This window comes from Schistocerca nitens, chromosome 6 (genome assembly GCF_023898315.1).
Source record: "Schistocerca nitens isolate TAMUIC-IGC-003100 chromosome 6, iqSchNite1.1, whole genome shotgun sequence".
Lineage (NCBI taxonomy): Eukaryota > Metazoa > Arthropoda > Insecta > Orthoptera > Acrididae > Schistocerca > Schistocerca nitens.
The window spans coordinates 291,462,080-291,481,888 of NC_064619.1; the positions used below are offsets into that span (position 1 = coordinate 291,462,080).

At 44.5% G+C, this 19,809-nt stretch overlaps 1 protein-coding gene across 1 annotated transcript in view; it reads left to right on the plus strand.

Annotated features, from left to right (window-relative positions):
- The window catches only part of LOC126263327 (uncharacterized), a 253,715-nt gene that overhangs the window by 217,765 nt on the left and 16,141 nt on the right, over positions 1-19,809 (plus strand). The window contains exon 4 of the mRNA XM_049960417.1: positions 19,590-19,789. Coding sequence (XP_049816374.1) covers positions 19,590-19,789 — 200 coding nt within the window. The remainder of the gene's footprint in view (positions 1-19,589; positions 19,790-19,809) is intronic.

Genomic DNA, 19,809 nt, shown 5'->3' on the forward strand with positions numbered 1-19,809 from the left:
ATAAGTAGCACAATGAGATTCCTATGTGACATGTACTTCCTGTCGTATACAGAGGGTAGATGCAGATGTACGTTTGATTTATTGCAGAATAATTATATTGCCTGTAATTGGTCTTTGCTTTCTCAGCCCTTTTACTTTTGAATCACCTTATCCACTGTTGCCGGATGCATCCCGCCACGAATTCCGCTCCTGTGTCAACCTTTTCATTTCGTATTAGGACTTGCACCCAACGACGTCGTTATTTGCGGTGTATATTCCGCTCTCTGTCTTTCCCTGCTGTTTTTACCTTCCACAGTTTCCTCAGGTATGGTGGAAGTTATTCCTTCTAGGCTTAGCATATGTCTTATCTTGTTGAGTCAATGTTTTCCACGTGTTCCTCTCTCCTACCAGTCTAATGTTCCTCATAATTTTTTTTTATTATTATTTTTATCCAGGTGTTAAATATCCACACATACTATTTACGCACTGCTTTGGAAAGACATTCATTTTTTAATCTTACCAGTCTCTGTAGTTAACTTGCTAGACACTATTTTTGCTTATTTCTAAACTTCAGACGTATAGCTTTTCTGTTAACTTTGATGTGTCACAACCTGTCTAGTCATGCTTCCATATTTTAATAATTCTACACTTAGTGATATTTCCCAGTTGCATTTTTGTTTTGAATCATACTGCGTTCTGCATGAGACAGAGTCGTACTTAGCCGGCCGGAGTGGCCGTGCGGTTCTAGGCGCTACAGTCTGGAACCGAGCGACCGCTACGGTCGCAGGTTCGAATCCTGCCTCGGGAATGGATGTGTGTAATGTCCTTAGGTTAGTTAGGTTTAATTAGTTCTAAGTTCTAGGCAACTGATGACCTCAGAAGTTAAGTCGCATAGTGCTCAGAGCCAGTCGTACTTTCACATTGTACGTAAGGTAACAACAGACGTTTTCGCGTAAGGTAACACCCGATAAGCACAAGCATGTATGCTGAATTGGAACATGAGACCTCTCAGTTTATGACTGTCAGTCTGTTTGCCCGGACAGCCTGACCGCGATTTGTAGGAGGTACGGCACAGTCTTTGGTGGCTGCTTCGTAGCTTCTTTGCCTCTATTACACCAACACAATACAACAGAGCAAACATGTCATGCAAACGGTAAGATAAGATTAGTAGACAGATGATTTGAAGGTCATACATTATCTTAGTAAAACATAGCGTCGAGTCTTCAGAAGAAAACATTACATCACAGATTCAGCGATGTGCTTTTGATCTATTAGAAACAGACAGTGTAAAAGGAAAGAAAACTAAAGAAAAAATATGTACCATGTACATACATATACACAGATGGCCATTAAAATTTCAACACCATAAACACAGATTGCAACAAACGTCAAACTTGCGTGATATGTATGATCGTGAGATACAAATGATTAGTATCTTAGAGCAACTGCACGAAAAAGGTACACTCTTTGATAAAAAGCCTGTCCGCCAGCTGGCCGCCATACACACTGAGTCTGAGTCACTCACTTAAGGGACTTACCACCCCTCAGAATTTTAAGTTCGACCATCTTCACGATCTGACACCACAAAAGCAGGCGGAAGTCCATGGAGGAAGTGTCCTCTTCTGCTAGCGGTGCTGGAACGACCACCGGCCACCGGCCTCCTGGCGCCTAGCGGTGTCCACCCAAGAGATCGCAGCACTGCGAACCCAAGACACGCTTCTGCTCTCGCGGTGGTCAACACATATTTCATTTTATTTTTGTTTTATTTTCCACGGGAAATGTCTTCGAAAAACCGAATGAACAACGAGCAGTAACACAAAATTCACCAAGCAAGGTGGCGCAGTGGTTAGAACACTGGACTCGCATTCGGAGGGACGACGGTTCAATCTCGGGTCCGGCCATCCTGATTTAGGTTTTCCGTGATTTCCCTAAAACTCCCCAGGCAAATGCCGCGAAGGATCCTTTGAAAGAGAACGGCCGACTTCCTTCCCCGTCCTTCCCTAATCCGATGAGACCGATGACCTCGCTGTCTGGTCTCCTCCCCCAAACAACCCAACCCCAATCCAACACAACAGCACAGGCTACTGTGAGTGTAATTATCAATTGTTAAGTTTTTATTTGGAGTTCTAGTATTTCTATTCCACTTTCTTATCGGATTTTTGCATACTTACATCTCATGAATGTTGTTTAAGCAGTACAACATAGAGTCGTATTCGAAAAACGTCTCACATTTCCGATAAATTACTTTCTTTGGGACTAATAGTGGGGTTAAGGCAGTGGAAGCAAATAGCAACAATTGTATCGCATATGAGGCGACTGCTGTCGGAGAAAACAATCGCAGAATAAGATTTCCTTGTTTCTAGGAAGGTCGTTTCGGCGTGAATGATTGTCCACTTTCAAGTGGTCTTGATAGCTGCCGCATGTCAGTAATAGTGACCATTTAGCTTTTGGCCACTTTTGCATTTACAAGGCAAGATTCAGATGTCGGGTTTAGGAGTAATATTTGCTGTACTTCAAAGCAATAAAAACCATAAGTTAATTGTAAATCCTTCGTTTGGTTGCACCGTCACTAAAACGAGAAAAGAGGGACTTTTTTCTTAGGATAAATGCTGGAATAATCATAAGAATATCTTCGTGCAGACGCTGTTACACAACTGACCAATTCCTGGATGAAACAGGCTTATTCAAGAGAGTAATCTGTAAGCATCGCATACTGGCAAAGCATACCGTAATGACATACTGTTATAGAGCGTTCGAACTTGTAATTTGGACCATAGAGGAATACAAGTGGGCTGAACGACAACTGACAGTGGTTCTCTTATGTGGGTCACGTAAGGATGAATAACCCCACTAGTTATCTGGAGGTGCCTGTGATGCTCTCTGGGCCAGCGTTAGATCTAAATCTATAAATAATCGCATATGTAGATCTGGGATCTGCAGGCGACGATCATACGGCTTGTGTAAGGGCATCCATTGTAAACACGCTCCTGAGCGATTATAACTGTCCACATCCAACGTACAGCCGCCCACAATGTGAGAAATCAAATGGATAGTATCTCTTCTTTAAACAGAACTGTCAGGTACTGACTTAACAGGGCAATATACGTCCACATTCAGCTGCTACAATGCAAAGTGTTTCGTAGGTAGAACTACATTCATCAAAATATCCTCATCTCTCCTCCCCCGATCATTTGATATGGGCAGGAATGGGTATCAATGGGATCGACTTACGTGGCCTATCTGATCAAAGCAATTTATCTATCGTAACCAGGGGTACAACATGTCTGGGACTGTACAGTGGGAAAGTATAAGATGGACACATGACTGTCAACGTGTCAGAATACAAGCTTGGCTATCAGTAACTGTAAGCTGAATACTGACGAGTCTCTTGGGATACCTCAAAATTCATAATGCTAGATTTATTTTCTTTGACCTTGTTGTGCTTTAATTTTACTATAAAATGTAATCTCTTCGCATCACTCGTGATTTATTTTAAGCCATGCTCAATGCTGCTTGTATGTTAATTGATCAAGCGAATTACTGTACGTTGCGTGGTATTTTCTGCCATTTACGAAACTGCACGATATTTACCGAACTCCGCTTTATCGTGTATTGCGTACGATTTTAGCGATCCGTTTGTGTCAAGTTGTAAGCCTGTTATAGAGTCGTTTGAATTGATATGAATGTCGATGGTGCCCACGGATAAGCCCAATTAGGTAGTGTGTAGCGATATTGGTTGTCGCGGACGCGTCCTTAGGAAGGTAGCCTCGTCGCAAATGATTACACAAGATCTCTGAACAAAGGGAGATAATCGGATATTGAAGTGTATGCTGTCTCAGAAATTTAGCTGTACAGCAACAAAATTCCTGATTTTAAAAAAAGAAAAGAAAAAAAAACTCTGTGATGAAGAGAGCGATTATTTCTGTGCTCATCGAAATGTGAAGGACATTATAAGGAAATGAAACTCCAACGTAATTTGTGTGATAATGTGTGTTATGTAAACAGTGCTGCCTAATTTATGTTATTAATAAACAAAAGTTCCAGTTATGACACCTAACTTAACGAGCACTATAACTAAGGGAGTGATTTGCAATCTAATGTTAACTGACGTCCTACACTAACTGTTTTATGCTATACCATACAGCGAAAAAATAAGAGACAACCGTTGGTGATTGTCAGCCACTACAGGATGATGTTTCCATTGGACACTGCACAAAACAATAACTTTTGCGTCTGCCTGTAGTGTCAGAGCTTATTTAATTTTTTATGACATTGTAATTCTTTACGTATAATTCGAACACACACTGCTGTCATTCATGTTAAATTATTAGTATATATAGTCCGTTGTTTTCCTACACATTGGCAAATAATTATACATTAATAAAGCTGAAGCAGTACCCCTTCCCATCACTATAACTGCTTCTAATATTAATGAAGAATACGTCACTCGTAACTATGCCTGCCACTACAACTGTCTCACAATTTGCTTTGCTCCTGTCACCAGCATACTCTATAACGAAGTGAAATACACACATCAAAATAAGTTTTGCATCACCTCGGTTCCGAGAGTTCCGGACCCTGTACAGAAAAATGGAATAGAGATCAACATAAACACCATTTCCGCCCTTTCTATTGCTCATGAAAACTACACATTGCATGTTGTACCACCATACAGCGAGACCTTCGGGCGTGGTGGTTCAGATTGCCTCTAATATCCAGTAGCATGTCCTCTTGCATTGATGCATGCCCGTATTCGTTCCTTCAAGGCTCTGTTGGACCAGATTGTCCCACTCCTCAACGGCGGTTCGGCGTAGATCCCTCAGAGTGGTTGGTGGGTCACGTCGTCCATAAACAGCCCTTTTCAATCTATCCCAGGCATGTTCGATAGGGTTCACGTCTGGAGAAAATGCGGGACACACTAGCCGAGCGATGTCGTTATCAAAAATGGTTCAAATGGCTCTGACCAATATGGGACTTAACATCTGAGGTCATCAGTCTTCTAGAACATAGAACTACGGAAACCTAATTAACCTAAGGACATCACACACATCCATGCCCGAGGTAGGATTCGAACCTGCGACCGTAGCTGTCGTGCGGTTCCAGACTGAAGCGCCTAGAACCGCTCGGCCACAGCGGCAGTTTCGTCATCCTGAAGGAAGTCACTCATAAGATGTGCATGATGGGGGCGCGAATTGTCATCAATGAAGACGAAGGCCTCGCCAATATGCTGCCGATATGGTAGCATTATATGTTGGAGGATGGCATTCACGTATCGTACAGCCGTTACGGCGCCTTCCATGATCACCAGCGGCCCCACATAATACCACCCCAAAACAGAAAGGAACCTCCACCTTGCTGCACTCGCTGGATGGGTGTGTCTAAGGCGTACAGCCTGACCAAGTTGTCTCCAAACACGTCTGGTTGAAGGCATACGCGACACTCATCGGTGAAGAGAACGTGATGGCAATCCTGAACGGTCCATTCGGCATGTTGTTGAGCCCATGTGTACCGCGCTGCATGGTGTCGTGGTTGCAAAGATGGACCTCGCCATGGACGTCGGAAGTGAAGATGTTCATCATGCAGCCTATTGCACACAGTTTGAGTTGTAACACGAGCCGGCCGGTGTGGCCGAGCGGTTCTAGGCGCTCCAGTGTGGAACCGCCCGACCGCTATGGTCGCAGGTTCGAATACTGCCTCGGGCGTGGATGTGTGTGATGTCCTTAGGTTAGTTAGGTTTAAAAAGTTCTAGGTTCTAGGGGACTAATGACCACAGATGTTAAGTCCCATAGTACATTTGCACATTTGTTAAGTCCCATAGTGCTCAGAGCCATTTGAACCATTTCGTAACACGACATCCTGTGGCTGCACGAAAAGCATTATTCAACATGGTGGCGTTGCTGTCAGGGTCCAAATGTTCAAATGTGTGTGAAATTTTATGGGACTTAACTGCTAAGGTCATCAGTCCCTAAGCTTACACACTACTTTACCTAAATTATCCTAAGGATTAACACACACACCCATGCCCGAGGGAGGACTCGAACCTCCGCCGTGACGAGCCGCACGTTGCATGACTGCAGCGCCTAGACCGCTCGGCTTGTCAGGGTTCCTCCGAGCCATAATCCGTAGGTAGCGGTCATCCATTGCAGTAGTAGTCCTTGGGTGGCCTGAGTGAGGCATGTCATTGACAGTTCCTGTCTCTCTGTATCTCCTCCATGTCCAAACAACATCGCTTTCTTTCCCTCCGAGACGCCTGAACACTTCCCTTGTTGAGAGCCCATCCTGGCACAAATTAACAATGCGGACGCGATCAAACCGCGGTATTTACCGTCTAGGCATGGTTGAACCACAGACAACGCGGGCTGTGTACCTCCTTCCTGGCGGAAAGGCTGGAACTGGTCGGCCGTCGGACCCTCTCCGTTTAATGGGCGCTGCTAAAGCATGGTTGTTTACATCTTTGGGCGGGTTTAGTGACATCTCTGAACAGTCAAAGAGACTGTGTCTGTGAATCAATATACACAGTCAACGTCTATCATCAGGAGTTCTTGGTACCGGGTTGATGCAAAACATTTTTTGATATGTGTAGATTATGAACAATAGTTATTTTTACACCAGTTAGTTTTTTGTCTCCCACACAATGCACAACGCACTCCATTATTTCTGCTGGAATAGTTTTCGGGATATAAGGTCGTGGTCCACGAAACTCTTCTGGTCCTAAAGTTGTGTCCAGAACGGCGATGGACATCTTCAGAGGCGGTTCTCCTCCGTTGAATCGGACGTCTGAGAGCGACGCTGTAGGCGGAAAAAAAAGATCCATTACTGATAGGTTCGGAGAGACGCCCTGCTGACTTTCTGGGCACTGCGAGGGACGTTATGATGAAATATGCTCCTTCCATTGCAAGGGAAGACTGCCCTGTTCCGAGCGAGTCTCTCTGTTGTCCTGAGGGCCTCAGCCATATACCGGCCTGTGTGCGGCGGGGTGCGTGATAAGTTCCGTCATCCTTCCACAACTAGTTCAGGTCGCAGTTAGATCTAAAGGCCTCCGTTTGGGGTTTCGGTGCAGAACTTTCAATCCATCAACTTCGATAAGGTTCTTGAAGTCCGTCTCCTTCCTTCTGAGTTGATAGGTATTCGTTCAGCCGACGAAAAGCAGTGCTGAAGAAATTCGAGTAAATATCTACCAATCAAAGGCTGCATAACGCAAGCTTGGAGACGGGATCTGTAAGTTCGAAGAATGTCTCAGGCGTTCAGGATTCTAATAACTTATGTGAAAGATTTGAAGTTCACGTAATTAGCATTTATCGCCTCTGAAAGAGATTCTTAAATGACTATCAGGTCTGTATTTAGTGCTGAACCGTTATCATTGCAAGTTGTCTACTGTTCTACTAGAAGACTTCCCATACAAAGCCAGCCAGAAATCCACAAGACCGACCCAAATAAATTCCACCTTATACTGAGTCACTGACCCACAGCTATTCGCGAAGTATTACATCAAGACGTCGAATGGTCTTCATAAAAGGAAGTGCTCCCCATAATATTCTGAGTATGTTTCAGAAACACACGACATGGAGTTGTTGTACGACTAGAAGGTTCGCGCTAATAACTTGCAAACAAATCCACTTATAACTTCAAAGCATTCACTAAAATGCTTAACACTATAGTCGCATCATATTTACAATATAAGAACCGATAGAATGGACAATTTTCTACAGGTTAACTAAATGGTTCATAAGCGACCCTTAGAGACACAGAACTGTAACACAAAGCCCTACACAAACACGGGTTAAGCGCAATTTCTATTGGTTGATGATTTGTACAGCCAATCACGAAAGATCCAGGCCTCAAATACTTGCGCGAATCGAACTGAAATACAGGAAACAGTTTATGAAAAAAAATCTTCTGAATTCAAGAGGGAAATTTAAATAAAATGAAAAGTTTAAGTTATCTCCATCAATAAAACAGAAACTTATTTAACACCGAACTTTTCTGCTGGCTTCCTTTACACGAACGCATGCACACTGGACTTACGTCACATACCTCATAATTGATTAGAATTTTCCATCGCGTACTGTCACATAATTTTCAATGAACTAAGCCATCCACACTTCAAATACGTCCTTCACATACCCTTTCACATTCTTCGCAATACACAACAAAACATAATTAAACAATAATTTTGGAATTATTAGTTTTACGTCATCAATGTACTCTAATGAAAGAAAAGAAAATTCTAGAAAAAACAATTTCTAAGAACTGAATCTTTTTGGTTATGATTTCACAAGGTATTATAACTTAATAAATTACAATCCCTAGTTCTGTTCTATAGTATCAGAAAAGTTTTACAGTTTTCAGGTAAAATTTCATGTTCTAAGATAATGAGCTGAGATTTTTACAGTTGTACTATCAAAACAAAACTGTATTTGAAGTATGAAAAACCTCTAATAACATTTAATAGGTTTCTTTAGATTTATAGCAAGTGTACATAGCGTGTGGATCACATGCCAAACCGGTCCATTGCCCTAGCACTCACAGTGTTTGAACGTGGCATGACACAATCTAAGATGGCTTACTTTACTGCACGCAATAAAGCTTCGGGAAAATCTGCTAATTAAAAACCCTCCTCCCTATTTCCTGTGTGTCCGCGAGTGGAGAAAGAGACTAAAATTACTGAACAGTATTTGCTCTGTAGAGGAGTAATTTTTGTACATGGTAATTGTAAGACAACATCTTTTGAACTATAAACATTAGTGATACCAAAATGGCAGTGACTGTTCGAGAAGCTCCTTGGTTTGAAGAAAGACGGCAGGAGCGCAGGGATGCATTCCTGGGAGGTAGTTGGTGGTGTGACCATTCAGTTACTAGTAACGTAACAGTTCTGGGGCGTTACCGCAGAGCTCGTTGGTAAGACAGACGTACATTTTTGTAGGAACGAAAATTTATGGTGGCAACAGCAAAAGATGCCTACCCTGACTGTACGCTGTTTCTTTACCGAGAGCGAGTTTTTAAGAAGGATCTCGGTTTTGTCGGTGTTCTGGAGCATCTAGATCCATCACCGAGGAGCTCATGGACAACCGACAGCCGCCGTCGGCACGGTACGGTGAAATTATGCGGTCTACGGACTAGGTTACCTGCCTGTGTCCAACTGTTGCTTCTCATTACTAGCCGGTGGTCTCAGCCTTATATACACTCCTGGAAATTGAAATAAGAACACCGTGAATTCATTGTCCCAGGAAGGGGAAACCTTATTGACACATTCCTGGGGTCAGATACATCACATGATCACACTGACAGAACCACAGGCACATAGACACAGGCAACAGAGCATGCACAATGTCGGCACTAGTACAGTGTATATCCACCTTTCGCAGCAATGCAGGCTGCTATTCTCCCATGGAGACGATCGTAGAGATGCTGGATGTAGTCCTGTGGAACGGCTTGCCCTGCCATTTCCACCTGGCGCCTCAGTTGGACCAGCGTTCGTACTGGACGTGCAGACCGCGTGAGACGACGCTTCATCCTGTACCAAACATGCTCAATGGGGGACAGATCCGGAGATCTTGCTGGCCAGGGTAGTTGACTTACACCTTCTAGAGCACGTTGGGTGGCACGGGATACATGCGGACGTGCATTGTCCTGTTGGAACAGCAAGTTCCCTTGCCGGTCTAGGAATGGTAGAACGATGGGTTCGATGACGGTTTGGATGTACCGTGCACTATTCAGTGTCCGCTCGACGATCACCAGTGGCGTACGGCCAGTGTAGGAGATCGCTCCCCACACCATGATGCCGGTTGTTGGCCCTGTGTGCCTCGGTCGTATGCAGTCCTGATTGTGGCGCTCACCTGCACGGCGCCAAACACGCATACGACCATCATTGGCACCAAGGCAGAAGCGACTCTCATCGCTGAAGACGACACGTCTCCATTCGTCCCTCCATTCACGCCTGTCGCGACACCACTGGAGGCGGGCTGCACGATGTTGGGGCGTGAGCGGAAGACGGCCTAACGGTGTGCGACCGTAGCCCAGCTTCATGGAGACGGTTGCGAATGGTCCTCGCCGATACCCCAGGAGCAACAGTGTCCCTAATTTGCTGGGAAGTGGCGGTGCGGCCCCTACGGCACTGCGTAGGATCCTACGGTCTTGGCGTGCATCCGTGCGTCGCTGCGGTCCGGTCCCAGGTCGACGGGCACGTGCACCTTCCGCCGACCACTGGCGACAACATCGATGTACTGTGGAGACCTCACGCCCCACGTGTTGAGCAATTCGGCGGTACGTCCACCCGGCCTCCCGCATGCCCACTATACGCCCTCGCTCAAAGTCCGTCAACTGCACATACGGTTCACGTCCACGCTGTCGCGGCATGCTACCAGTGTTAAAGACTGCGATGGAGCTCCGTATGCCACGGCAAACTGGCTGACACTGACGGCGGCGGTGCACAAATGCTGCGCAGCTAGCGCCATTCGACGGCCAACACCGCGGTTCCTGGTGTGTCCGCTGTGCCGTGCGTGTGATCATTGCTTGTACAGCCCTCTCGCAGTGTCCGGAGCAAGTATGGTGGGTCTGACACACCGGTGTCAATGTGTTCTTTTTTCCATTTCCAGGAGTGTACATGTGACTTTTATTTTGATTGGGGCTTGATAATAGTCACCCCGATAATTGCGCCCGCATTCCTGTGCATAATGTACACATTCTTTTGCTTTGTAAATCCTGAATTTAGAATACTGTATGTTGCAGTTAAGGAGTCTTTCCATTGTCATTACTACCGTACTGCCCTGCCTTTTCACTTGCATCCCCATGGTTAGATCCGGCTGCTCAGTGTTCAGAGTGGCCTGGTTCACTCCTGTATGTAGGATCGAGTCAGATGCTTCTAGAGCCACACGGTATAGAATCGCCTTCGTTGGGTTCCATTTGTTATAGGAAGCGGAGGGCAGCCGACTTGTAACACCACAAGCTGTCTTCGCTGCTTATCGAAAAGTAGCGGTAAACATTAGAACCCTTACATATACGTCTACATATATACTCTGCAAGCCATGGTGCGATGCGTGGCGCAGGGTACCTCGTACCAATCACTTCGTTTCCCCTTGTACGTTGGCGTCAGTACAATCGTTGTGCTGTCAGCTTCAGATGACGGTTCCCCAAATTTTCTCAATATTGTTCCGAAAAAAATGTCGCCTTCCCTCCAGGATTTCCCATTTGAGCTCTAGACGCATCTTCCTCGCACCAGTGTGTTGATCCATCCCACCGGTTACAAATCAAGCAGCCCGCCTCTGAATTGCTTTGATATCTTCCTTTATTTGGCCTGGTGTGTATCCCAGACACTCGAGCAGTACTCAAGAACGGGTCGCACTAGTACTCTATATGTAATGTCCTTTATGGACGAACCGGACTTCCCTAAATTTCTCGCCTTCGCTGCTACAATCCCTACAAGCTCGTTCCATTTCATACCGCTTTGCAACGATACGCCTAAATAATTAATCGTATTAAGCCTCACACTCCTAATGCTGCATTAGAACGTTAGCAATTGTTTTTCCTACTCATCTCCATCAACTTACATTTTTCTACATTTAGAGGAAGCTGCCATTCAACTCACCAGCTTGAAATTTTGCCTAACTCATCTTGTATGCACCTATAGTCACTCAACGGCGACACCTTACTGTACATCATAGTATCATTAGCAAACAGTCGCAGATTGTTGCTCACCCTGTTCGTCAGATCGTTTACACATACAAAGTGATTCAGCTACTCCTACCTATGTCGTTTTATGCAACCCACATCGTTAAATCTGGCTTTCATAAACCACGTGCGAGATTTCCGTACTCTTTTGCCCGCTACGCGCGAACTAGTAGTCTTACACAAAAAATGAACAGGACCTTTTTGTAGAAAATTTAATGTAGTCAGATTTTGTAGTGGGATACGTTTCTGCCAGAGGCGCAGTTTTCGAGTTATTGAAGAGAAACGTACAAAACTGACCTTCCAAAGCATCGCCACTCTAAACCCGTCACGATTTCTAGCATGTTGTTCATGACACTCCCACCTACCACTGTACAGTAATTCATTACTGCACGAATTGTTACTCACATTCTACAGTTTTTCGTCTTCACTGTGTCGCTTTTCGACACCACCAGTTTAGTCGAGCTCTTCCAAATTGTAAATTTCTCACTTTTCTCAATTTTGTATTTTAACAGCATACAACAAACAATTAAATCGTTGTGCTAGCCAGGCCTTCTCACTACAAAACTACTGTGTTAGTAGGGGTTAAGTTTGGATCGAATTGTCAACGTAAGTAGTTTTATTGTAACGTTTAAAATGATGGCTTTTCATTCATTACCCTAACGGGACCGTTTAAATTAGCACGGTTAACGGAATAGCCAACTATTCTTGTGGTGCAGTAGCCCAATCAACAGAGACCAAAAAAGATAGTATATCACCAATAGGTTGTGCCGTCGGAAATTTTCTCACAGCAGTAGCAAGGAGTACCATGAACAACATACCAGAAATCTTGACTAATGAGTGATAAGAGTGGTGGAGAGGGGGGAGGGGGGAGGAGCGTTTGAAGGTCACTTTTGTACGTTTTTCTTGAATACCTCGGGAATCGTAACCTTCCGCGAAAACGTATCCCAATATAAAATTTAACTCCATTAAATTTTCTACAAAAAGGTCCAGTTCATATTTTTCTGTAGAACTAATAATGCATGAAACTACATCCGCAGGACCAGCCGAATCCCCTATGTAGGGAATGATAGCTGTGCTATCACACTTCCTTGGGGCTCTGCTGAGGATGCGCTTGTTGGCGATGAACACACGTGGTTGAGAACAATGTACTAGGCTCCATTACTTAAAAAGCCTTCGATCAAATCACATGTTTGCTTCCTAAACCCGCGCGGACTTGTGGAAGTAAGTTTGTCTGTCTCAAGGAAACTGATTACATTCGAAATGAGAAATATATCAGGAATTTCAGCACCAAACCGATGTTACGGAAACTGATGTGTAATTTTGAGGCCCGTTTCTGTACGATTTTGCATAGAGGAGTCACTTGCGCTTTTTTTCGAGTCGCTTGTGACTTTGATCTGGTGAGAGGTTCGCGATAAATGGAAGCTAAATAAGGGGACAATGTCGTAGAATAAGCTTTGTAAAATCGAATTGAGATTTCATTCGAATCTGGCGGCTTATTTGTTTACAACTCTTTCAGCTACGTCTCTGCTTAATAAAATCAAGTTTTCTGGTCCAGACTGTATACCAGTTAGGTTGCTTTCGGAGTATGCTGATGCATTAGCTCCATACTTAACAATGATATACAACCGTTCGCTCGACGAAAGTTCCGTACCCAAAGACTGGAAAGTTGCACAGATCACACCAATATTCAAGAAACGTAGTAAGAGTAATCCACTAAATTACAGGCCCATATTATTAACGTCGATATGCAGCGGGATTTTAGAACATGTATTGTGTTCAAACATTATGAATTACCTCGAAGAAAACTGCCTATTGACATACAGACAACATGGGTTTAGAAAACATCGTTCCTGTGAAACACAACTAGCTCTTTATTCACACGAAGTGTTGACTGCTATTGACGAGGGATTTCAGATCGATTCCTTATTTCTGGATTTCCGGAAGGCTTTTGACACTGTACCACACAAGCGGCTTGTAGTGAAATTGCGTGCTTATGGAATATCGTCTCAGTTATGTGACTGGATTTGTGATTTCCTGTCAGAGAGGCCCAGTTTGTAGTAAGTGACGGAAAGTCATTGAGTAACACAGAAGTGATTTCTATCGTTCCCCAAGGTAGTGTTCCCTATCTATATAAACAATTTGCGAGACAATCTGAGCAGCCGGCTTAGGTTGTTTCCAGATGACACTGAGGATTTTTAGACTAATAAAGTCATCAGAAGATCAAAACACATTGCAAAACAATCTAGAAAAGGTATCTGAATGGTGCGAAAATTGGCAGTTGACCCTAAATAACAAAAAGTGTGAAGTCATCCACATGAGTGCTAAAAGGAATTCGTTAAACTACGGTTACACGATAAATAAGTATAATCTAAAAGCCGTAACTTCAACTAATACCTAGGTATTACAATTACGAACAACTTAAATTGAAAGGAACAAACAGAAAATGTTGTGGGGAAGGATAACCAAAGACTGCATTTTAATGGCAACACACGGGAAAATGTAACAGATCCACTAAGGAGACTGCCTACACTACGCTTGTCCGACCTCTTTTAGAATACTGCTGCTCGGTGTGGGATACATACCAGACAGGACTGACGGAGTACATCGAAAAAGTTCAAAGAAGGGCAGCACGTTTTGTATTATCGCGAAATATGCAAGAGAGTGTCACAGAAATGATACAGGATTTGAGCTGGACATCATTAAAAGAAAGGCGTTCTTCGTTGCGACTGAATTTTCTCCCGAAATTCCAATCACCAACTTTCTCCTTCGAATGCGAAAATATTTTGTTGACACTGACCTACATAGAGAGAAACGACCACCACGATAAAATAAGGGAAATCAGAGCTCATACGGAAATATATATTTGTTCGTCCTTTCCGCGAACTACACGAGATTGGAATAATAGAGAATTGTGAAGGTGATTCGATGAACCCTCTGCCAGGCACTTAAATGTGATTTGCAGAGTACCTATATAGATGAAGATGTAGTTGTAGATGTACTACACTCATCTTCAGAAAAAACAGAACACTTTGAACGATTAGAGATAGGACGTTCAAATTCACAGGACCTTTACATTAGTAGGTTCTGCAGAAACGATTAGCATCAGTCACCTCGGTTCGGCATGTATTCTGTTGCCTATTAGGCACAGGGTCCGCCCTGGGCCGTGATAGCTTGTTCCGCGCAGGAAGTCATCTACGTGTATAACGAGCGAATGCTGTCCTGAGATATGGCCATCCCTGCTGCATTCACGTTTCAGAAGTTGGTTGGCATTGGGTCACAGCATTGCCCCCGACACAATTCTACACAAGCCTGGAGAGCTGGCGGGCAGCGACAAAAGGCTGACATCCTGTGAGAACAAGAAGATACCAAGGAGGTAAGAGTTCGTGCAGTAACATGTGGTCGTGCATTGTCTTGCTGAAAAATGGCGTCTGGGGTTTTGTGCAGCAAGGGTACTGCTACGGCCACAGGATTCTTGGGATTCTTGGTTGCATCCAATAGCACCCCCCGCCACCATAAGACCTTGCGTTAGCGCTGTATGTGTTGTGCGAATGCAGTGATGCCACTCCCCTTGTCTGCAGCGAATCAAAATGCGGCAGTCATGTTCAAACAAACAGAACCTGGATTCGTCTGAAAACTCTGAAGCCATTCCTGTCCCAGTGACGTTGTTCCATACACCATTGTTTCTCCACATTCGTCAAAGCTAGGCGGAGAAGTGGACGACGCGCACGTAACCCATGCCTTAGTAAACGGCGACGGACAGTCATCCCTGATAGTGTAAGATGTGTTACAGTGTTCCACTGTTGCGGCAGCGCCGACGAGGATGCAGATCTGTCCTGCAAAGCCATTCCGATGACGTGTCGATCTCCTCGAAGGGTGGTCTTAATGGTCCGACCTGAGCAATCTCGTCGTGTTTTGCGGCCTTTCGTGCACTGTTCTGCAGAGACCCATTGCACTGCCGAAACACTTCGTCCCACACGAGCAGCAATTTCCTGGATGGATGCATCGCATCCTCTCACGCCAATAATGCACCCTCTTTCAAACTCATGATCTGAAGGTCCGGTTCGCGGATGTGATTGCGAGGCACCCTGCGGGTTTGTTCAAGTCACACTGACCCATTACCTACCTACGACAGCCGTAGACATATTTTACTGGTAGATGGTGTTGCACAGTGATATCGAGGTTGACCATGAACCCGCTTGCCGACATAGTTCAAATGCTAATCATTCCTGTGAACATGAACGTTCTGTCTCTAGTCATCCAAGGTGTTTTCTTTAACATGAGTGTTTGTCCTCCTTATGGGCGTCCGAACGATATTCAAACAACAGTACACACTGGTGTCCAAAATTTAAGAAGCAAATGGAAATTTTGCAAGGTTACGTTTATTTTGCCACGAAACCTAAAAAGAGATGATAGCAAAGTAAGAAGAATTAAATAAAACAGAATTTAAAGAACATGCAGAACAGCAGACGAAAATGTTCTTCGTTTTTCCCAATTTAACAGATGTGCAGACGCATTCCGACAACTGGCTAGTGTGCTCACTATGTGGTTTGATCACCTCTGCCAGCAATACAGCCCTGACAGCGACGGCGCACGCTGTGAATGACGTCATTAATGTCATGTTGAGGCAATAACGCCAATTCTTCCTCAGAGCTGCTTACAAGTCTTGGCGAGTGGTTGGTTAATTTTGACGAGCTGCAACCCGTCTCCCTAGTGCAACCCAGTCATCCTCAACGGGATTGAAATCGGGAAAGCGAGCAGGCTACGCCATACGTGCAGTATCTTCCATTTCCAAGAAAATATCATACACTCTTGGCCTATGAGGTCGATCATTATCGTCCATCAATATGAATCTGGGCCCACAGCACCTCGCAACAACCACGCATGAGATCCCAAAAGCTTGTCACGTTGCCTGAGAGCAGTAAATATTTCCGATTCACCCGTACAGTTTGATGAAGAGGTGTTAGAATAGCCAACATAATCCCTCCCCATACCGTTAGCAATTCCTCCTCCATATCGGACTCTTTGCACAATGTTCGGGTCTCGAAATCGTGTTTCACATTCCCTTCAGATGTGAATTCATCGAGACTCACCCTTCCAGACAAAATCGCGACTCATCTCTGAAAAGAACATTGGCGAACTCTTGGACTGTCCAGGTGTCATGTTGACGACTCCACGTTAGCTGTGTGAAGACGCGTCAGAGGCACACGTACAGCAGGTCTCCGACAGTAAAGGCAACTCTGTCGATTCCTTCACTACACCTACATACATCCAATGGATGCTGCGAGGTCCAATTCCATTTGCTGCGCAGTACGAAGACGGTGCCTTTACAGCCAGGTAACGGTCCGCTGTTTTGATATCACACGTCGTCTTCCCTGCCGTGGCCTCCGTGATACAGTTTCGGTCTCTAGAAACTGTAGCCACATCCGAGAAACAACATAACGGCGCACATTAAACGATCGGGCCACATCAGTTTGCAACTGTCCTGCTTCCATTTTTACTATGGCCCTCCACCGCAGAGAGTCTGGGAGGCATCTGCTCTGTGACATACTGCGCTGTCTGTGACTGTGAACACAGCAATTGCAGATGTGGGGCTGCCCGACAAACCCTACTCCGTTTCATATATTTCCTGACGGCATCGTTGACGTAGTTTTCCGTTGGCCGAAATGCCATCTTGCAGAACACGATCGTACATACGTCTGTTGAAAGTTTGTATAATTAGTATAGTGAATTAAACACAGGACGGAAAACAGCAGTTTGTTGCTCTAATTTTGGACACCAAACTATCTACATCTACATGTCTACATCTACATGGATACTCTGCAAATCACATTTCAGTGCCTGGCAGAGGGTTCATCGAATCACCTTCACAATTCTCTGTTATTCCAGTCTCATATAGCGCGCGGGAAGAATGAACACCTATTTCTTTCCGTACGAGCTCTGATTTCCCTTATTTTATATTGATAATCGTTCCTCCCTATGTAAGTCGGTGCCAAGAAAATATTTTCGCATTCGGAAGAGAAAGTTGGTGATTGCAATTTCGTGAGAAGATTCCGTCCCAACGAAAAACGCCTTTCTTTTAACGATGTCCATTCCAAATCCTGTATCATTTCAGTGACACTCTCTCCCATATTTCGCCATAATACAAAACGTGCGGCCTTTCTTTGAACTTTATCGATGTACTCAGTCAGTCCTATCTAGTAAGTATCCCACACCGCGCAACAGTATTATAAAAGTGGACGGACAAGCGTAGCGTAGTGGTCTGTTACATTTTCTAAGTGTCCTGCCAATAAAACGCAGTCTTCGGTTACCTTCCCACACAACATTTTCTGTGTGTTCCTTCCAATTTAAATTGTTCGTAATTGTAATACCTACGTATTTAGTTGAATTTACGGCTTTTAGATTAGACTGATTTATCGTGTTACCGAAGTTTAACGCGTTCCTTTTAGCAATCATGTGGATGACCTCACACTTTTTGTTATTTAAGGCCAACTGCCACTTTTCGCACTATTCCGATTTTTCTTCTAAATCGTTTTGCAGTTTTTTTTTATCTTCTGATGACTATTAGTCGATAAACGACATCGTCATTTGCAAACAACCGAAGACGACTGCTCATATTGTCTCCTAAATCGTTTCTATAGATAAGGAATAGCAAAGGGCCTATAACACTACCTTGGGGAATGCCAGAAATCACTTCTGTTTTACTCGATGACTTTCCGTATATTACAACGAACTGTGACCTCTCTGACAGAAAATCACAGATCCAGTCACATAACTGAGACGATATTCTATAAGCACGCAATTTCACTACGAGCCGCTTGTGTGGTACAGTGTCAAAAGCCTTCCGGAAACCCAGAAATACGGAATCGGTCTGAAATCCCTTGTCAATAGCTCTCAGCACTTCATGTGAATAAAGAGCTAGTTGTGTTTCACAGGAATGATGTTTTCTAAACCCATGTTGACTGTGTGTCATTTTCTTCGAGGTAATTCATAATGTTTGAACACAATATATGTTATAAAATCCTGCTGCATATCGACGTTAACGATATGGGCCTGTAATTTAGTGGATTACTTCTACTACCTTTCTTGAATGTTGGTGAGACCTGTGCAACTTTCCGATCTTTGGGTACTGATCCATCGACGAGCGAACGGTTGTATATGTTTGTTGAGTATGGAGCTAATGCATCAGCATAGTCCGATAGGTACGTAATTGGTACACAGTCCGGACCATATGACTTGCTTTTATTAAGTTATTTAAGTTGCTTCACTTCTCCGAGGATATTTACTTCTACGTTACTCATGTTGGCAGCTGTTCTCGATTCGAATTCTGGAATATTTACTTCGTCTTCTTTTGTGAAGGCATTTCGGAAGGCTGTGTTTAGTAACACGATACTCCTGAGGGAACGCTTTCTTAAACGCGAAATTTAAAACTTCAGTTTTCCTCTGTCAGTCTTCTATTGCCCCACTAGACTGATCACAGAGTGACTGGATAGAAGCTTTCAACCCGTTTAGCGATTTTACGTAAGACCAGAATTTTCTCAGCTTCTAGGAAAGATCTTTTGCTAAGGTATGGTGTTGGTAGCTGTCGCACGCTTCCGGCATAGACCTTTTTACAGTCGCAAGAATGTCTATTAATCGTTGCTTGTTGTCATATGTGCGTTCTTTTTTGAACAGAGCGTGTTACAGTATTTACGAATTTTGTTGTTAAACCACAATGAATCTCTTCCGTCTTAATCCACTTACTAGGGAAATTTATGACCTGTTTAAACTTTGCCTGCAAATCTCTGCGTCCACTATATTGGAACTCAGTGATTTCATTCATTTTCTAAGTGTGATGCCAACAGCTTTGCTTGCTTTGGAACGTCAGCCATGTATAGACGTCTTCCGCGCCACCCACCCCTCCAAGTGAACACGCGTGCTGTGTCGTGTCGCGGCAGGTGGCGGAGGCAGCGGCTCGGAGAACCGCGTGTCGGTGTACCTGAACCGGCTGACGGGCTTCGACCACCGGTGCCGCGTGCGCTACAGCGTCAGCCTGGGCGACGCCGAGCGGCGCCTCGACTCCGGCCTCCTTGACGACGTCTCCGACTCGGACGGCAAGGGCTACGGCTGGCACCCGCGCGCGCGCTTCTCCGACCTCGTCTACAAGGTGAGCGCCCCGGCTGCTGC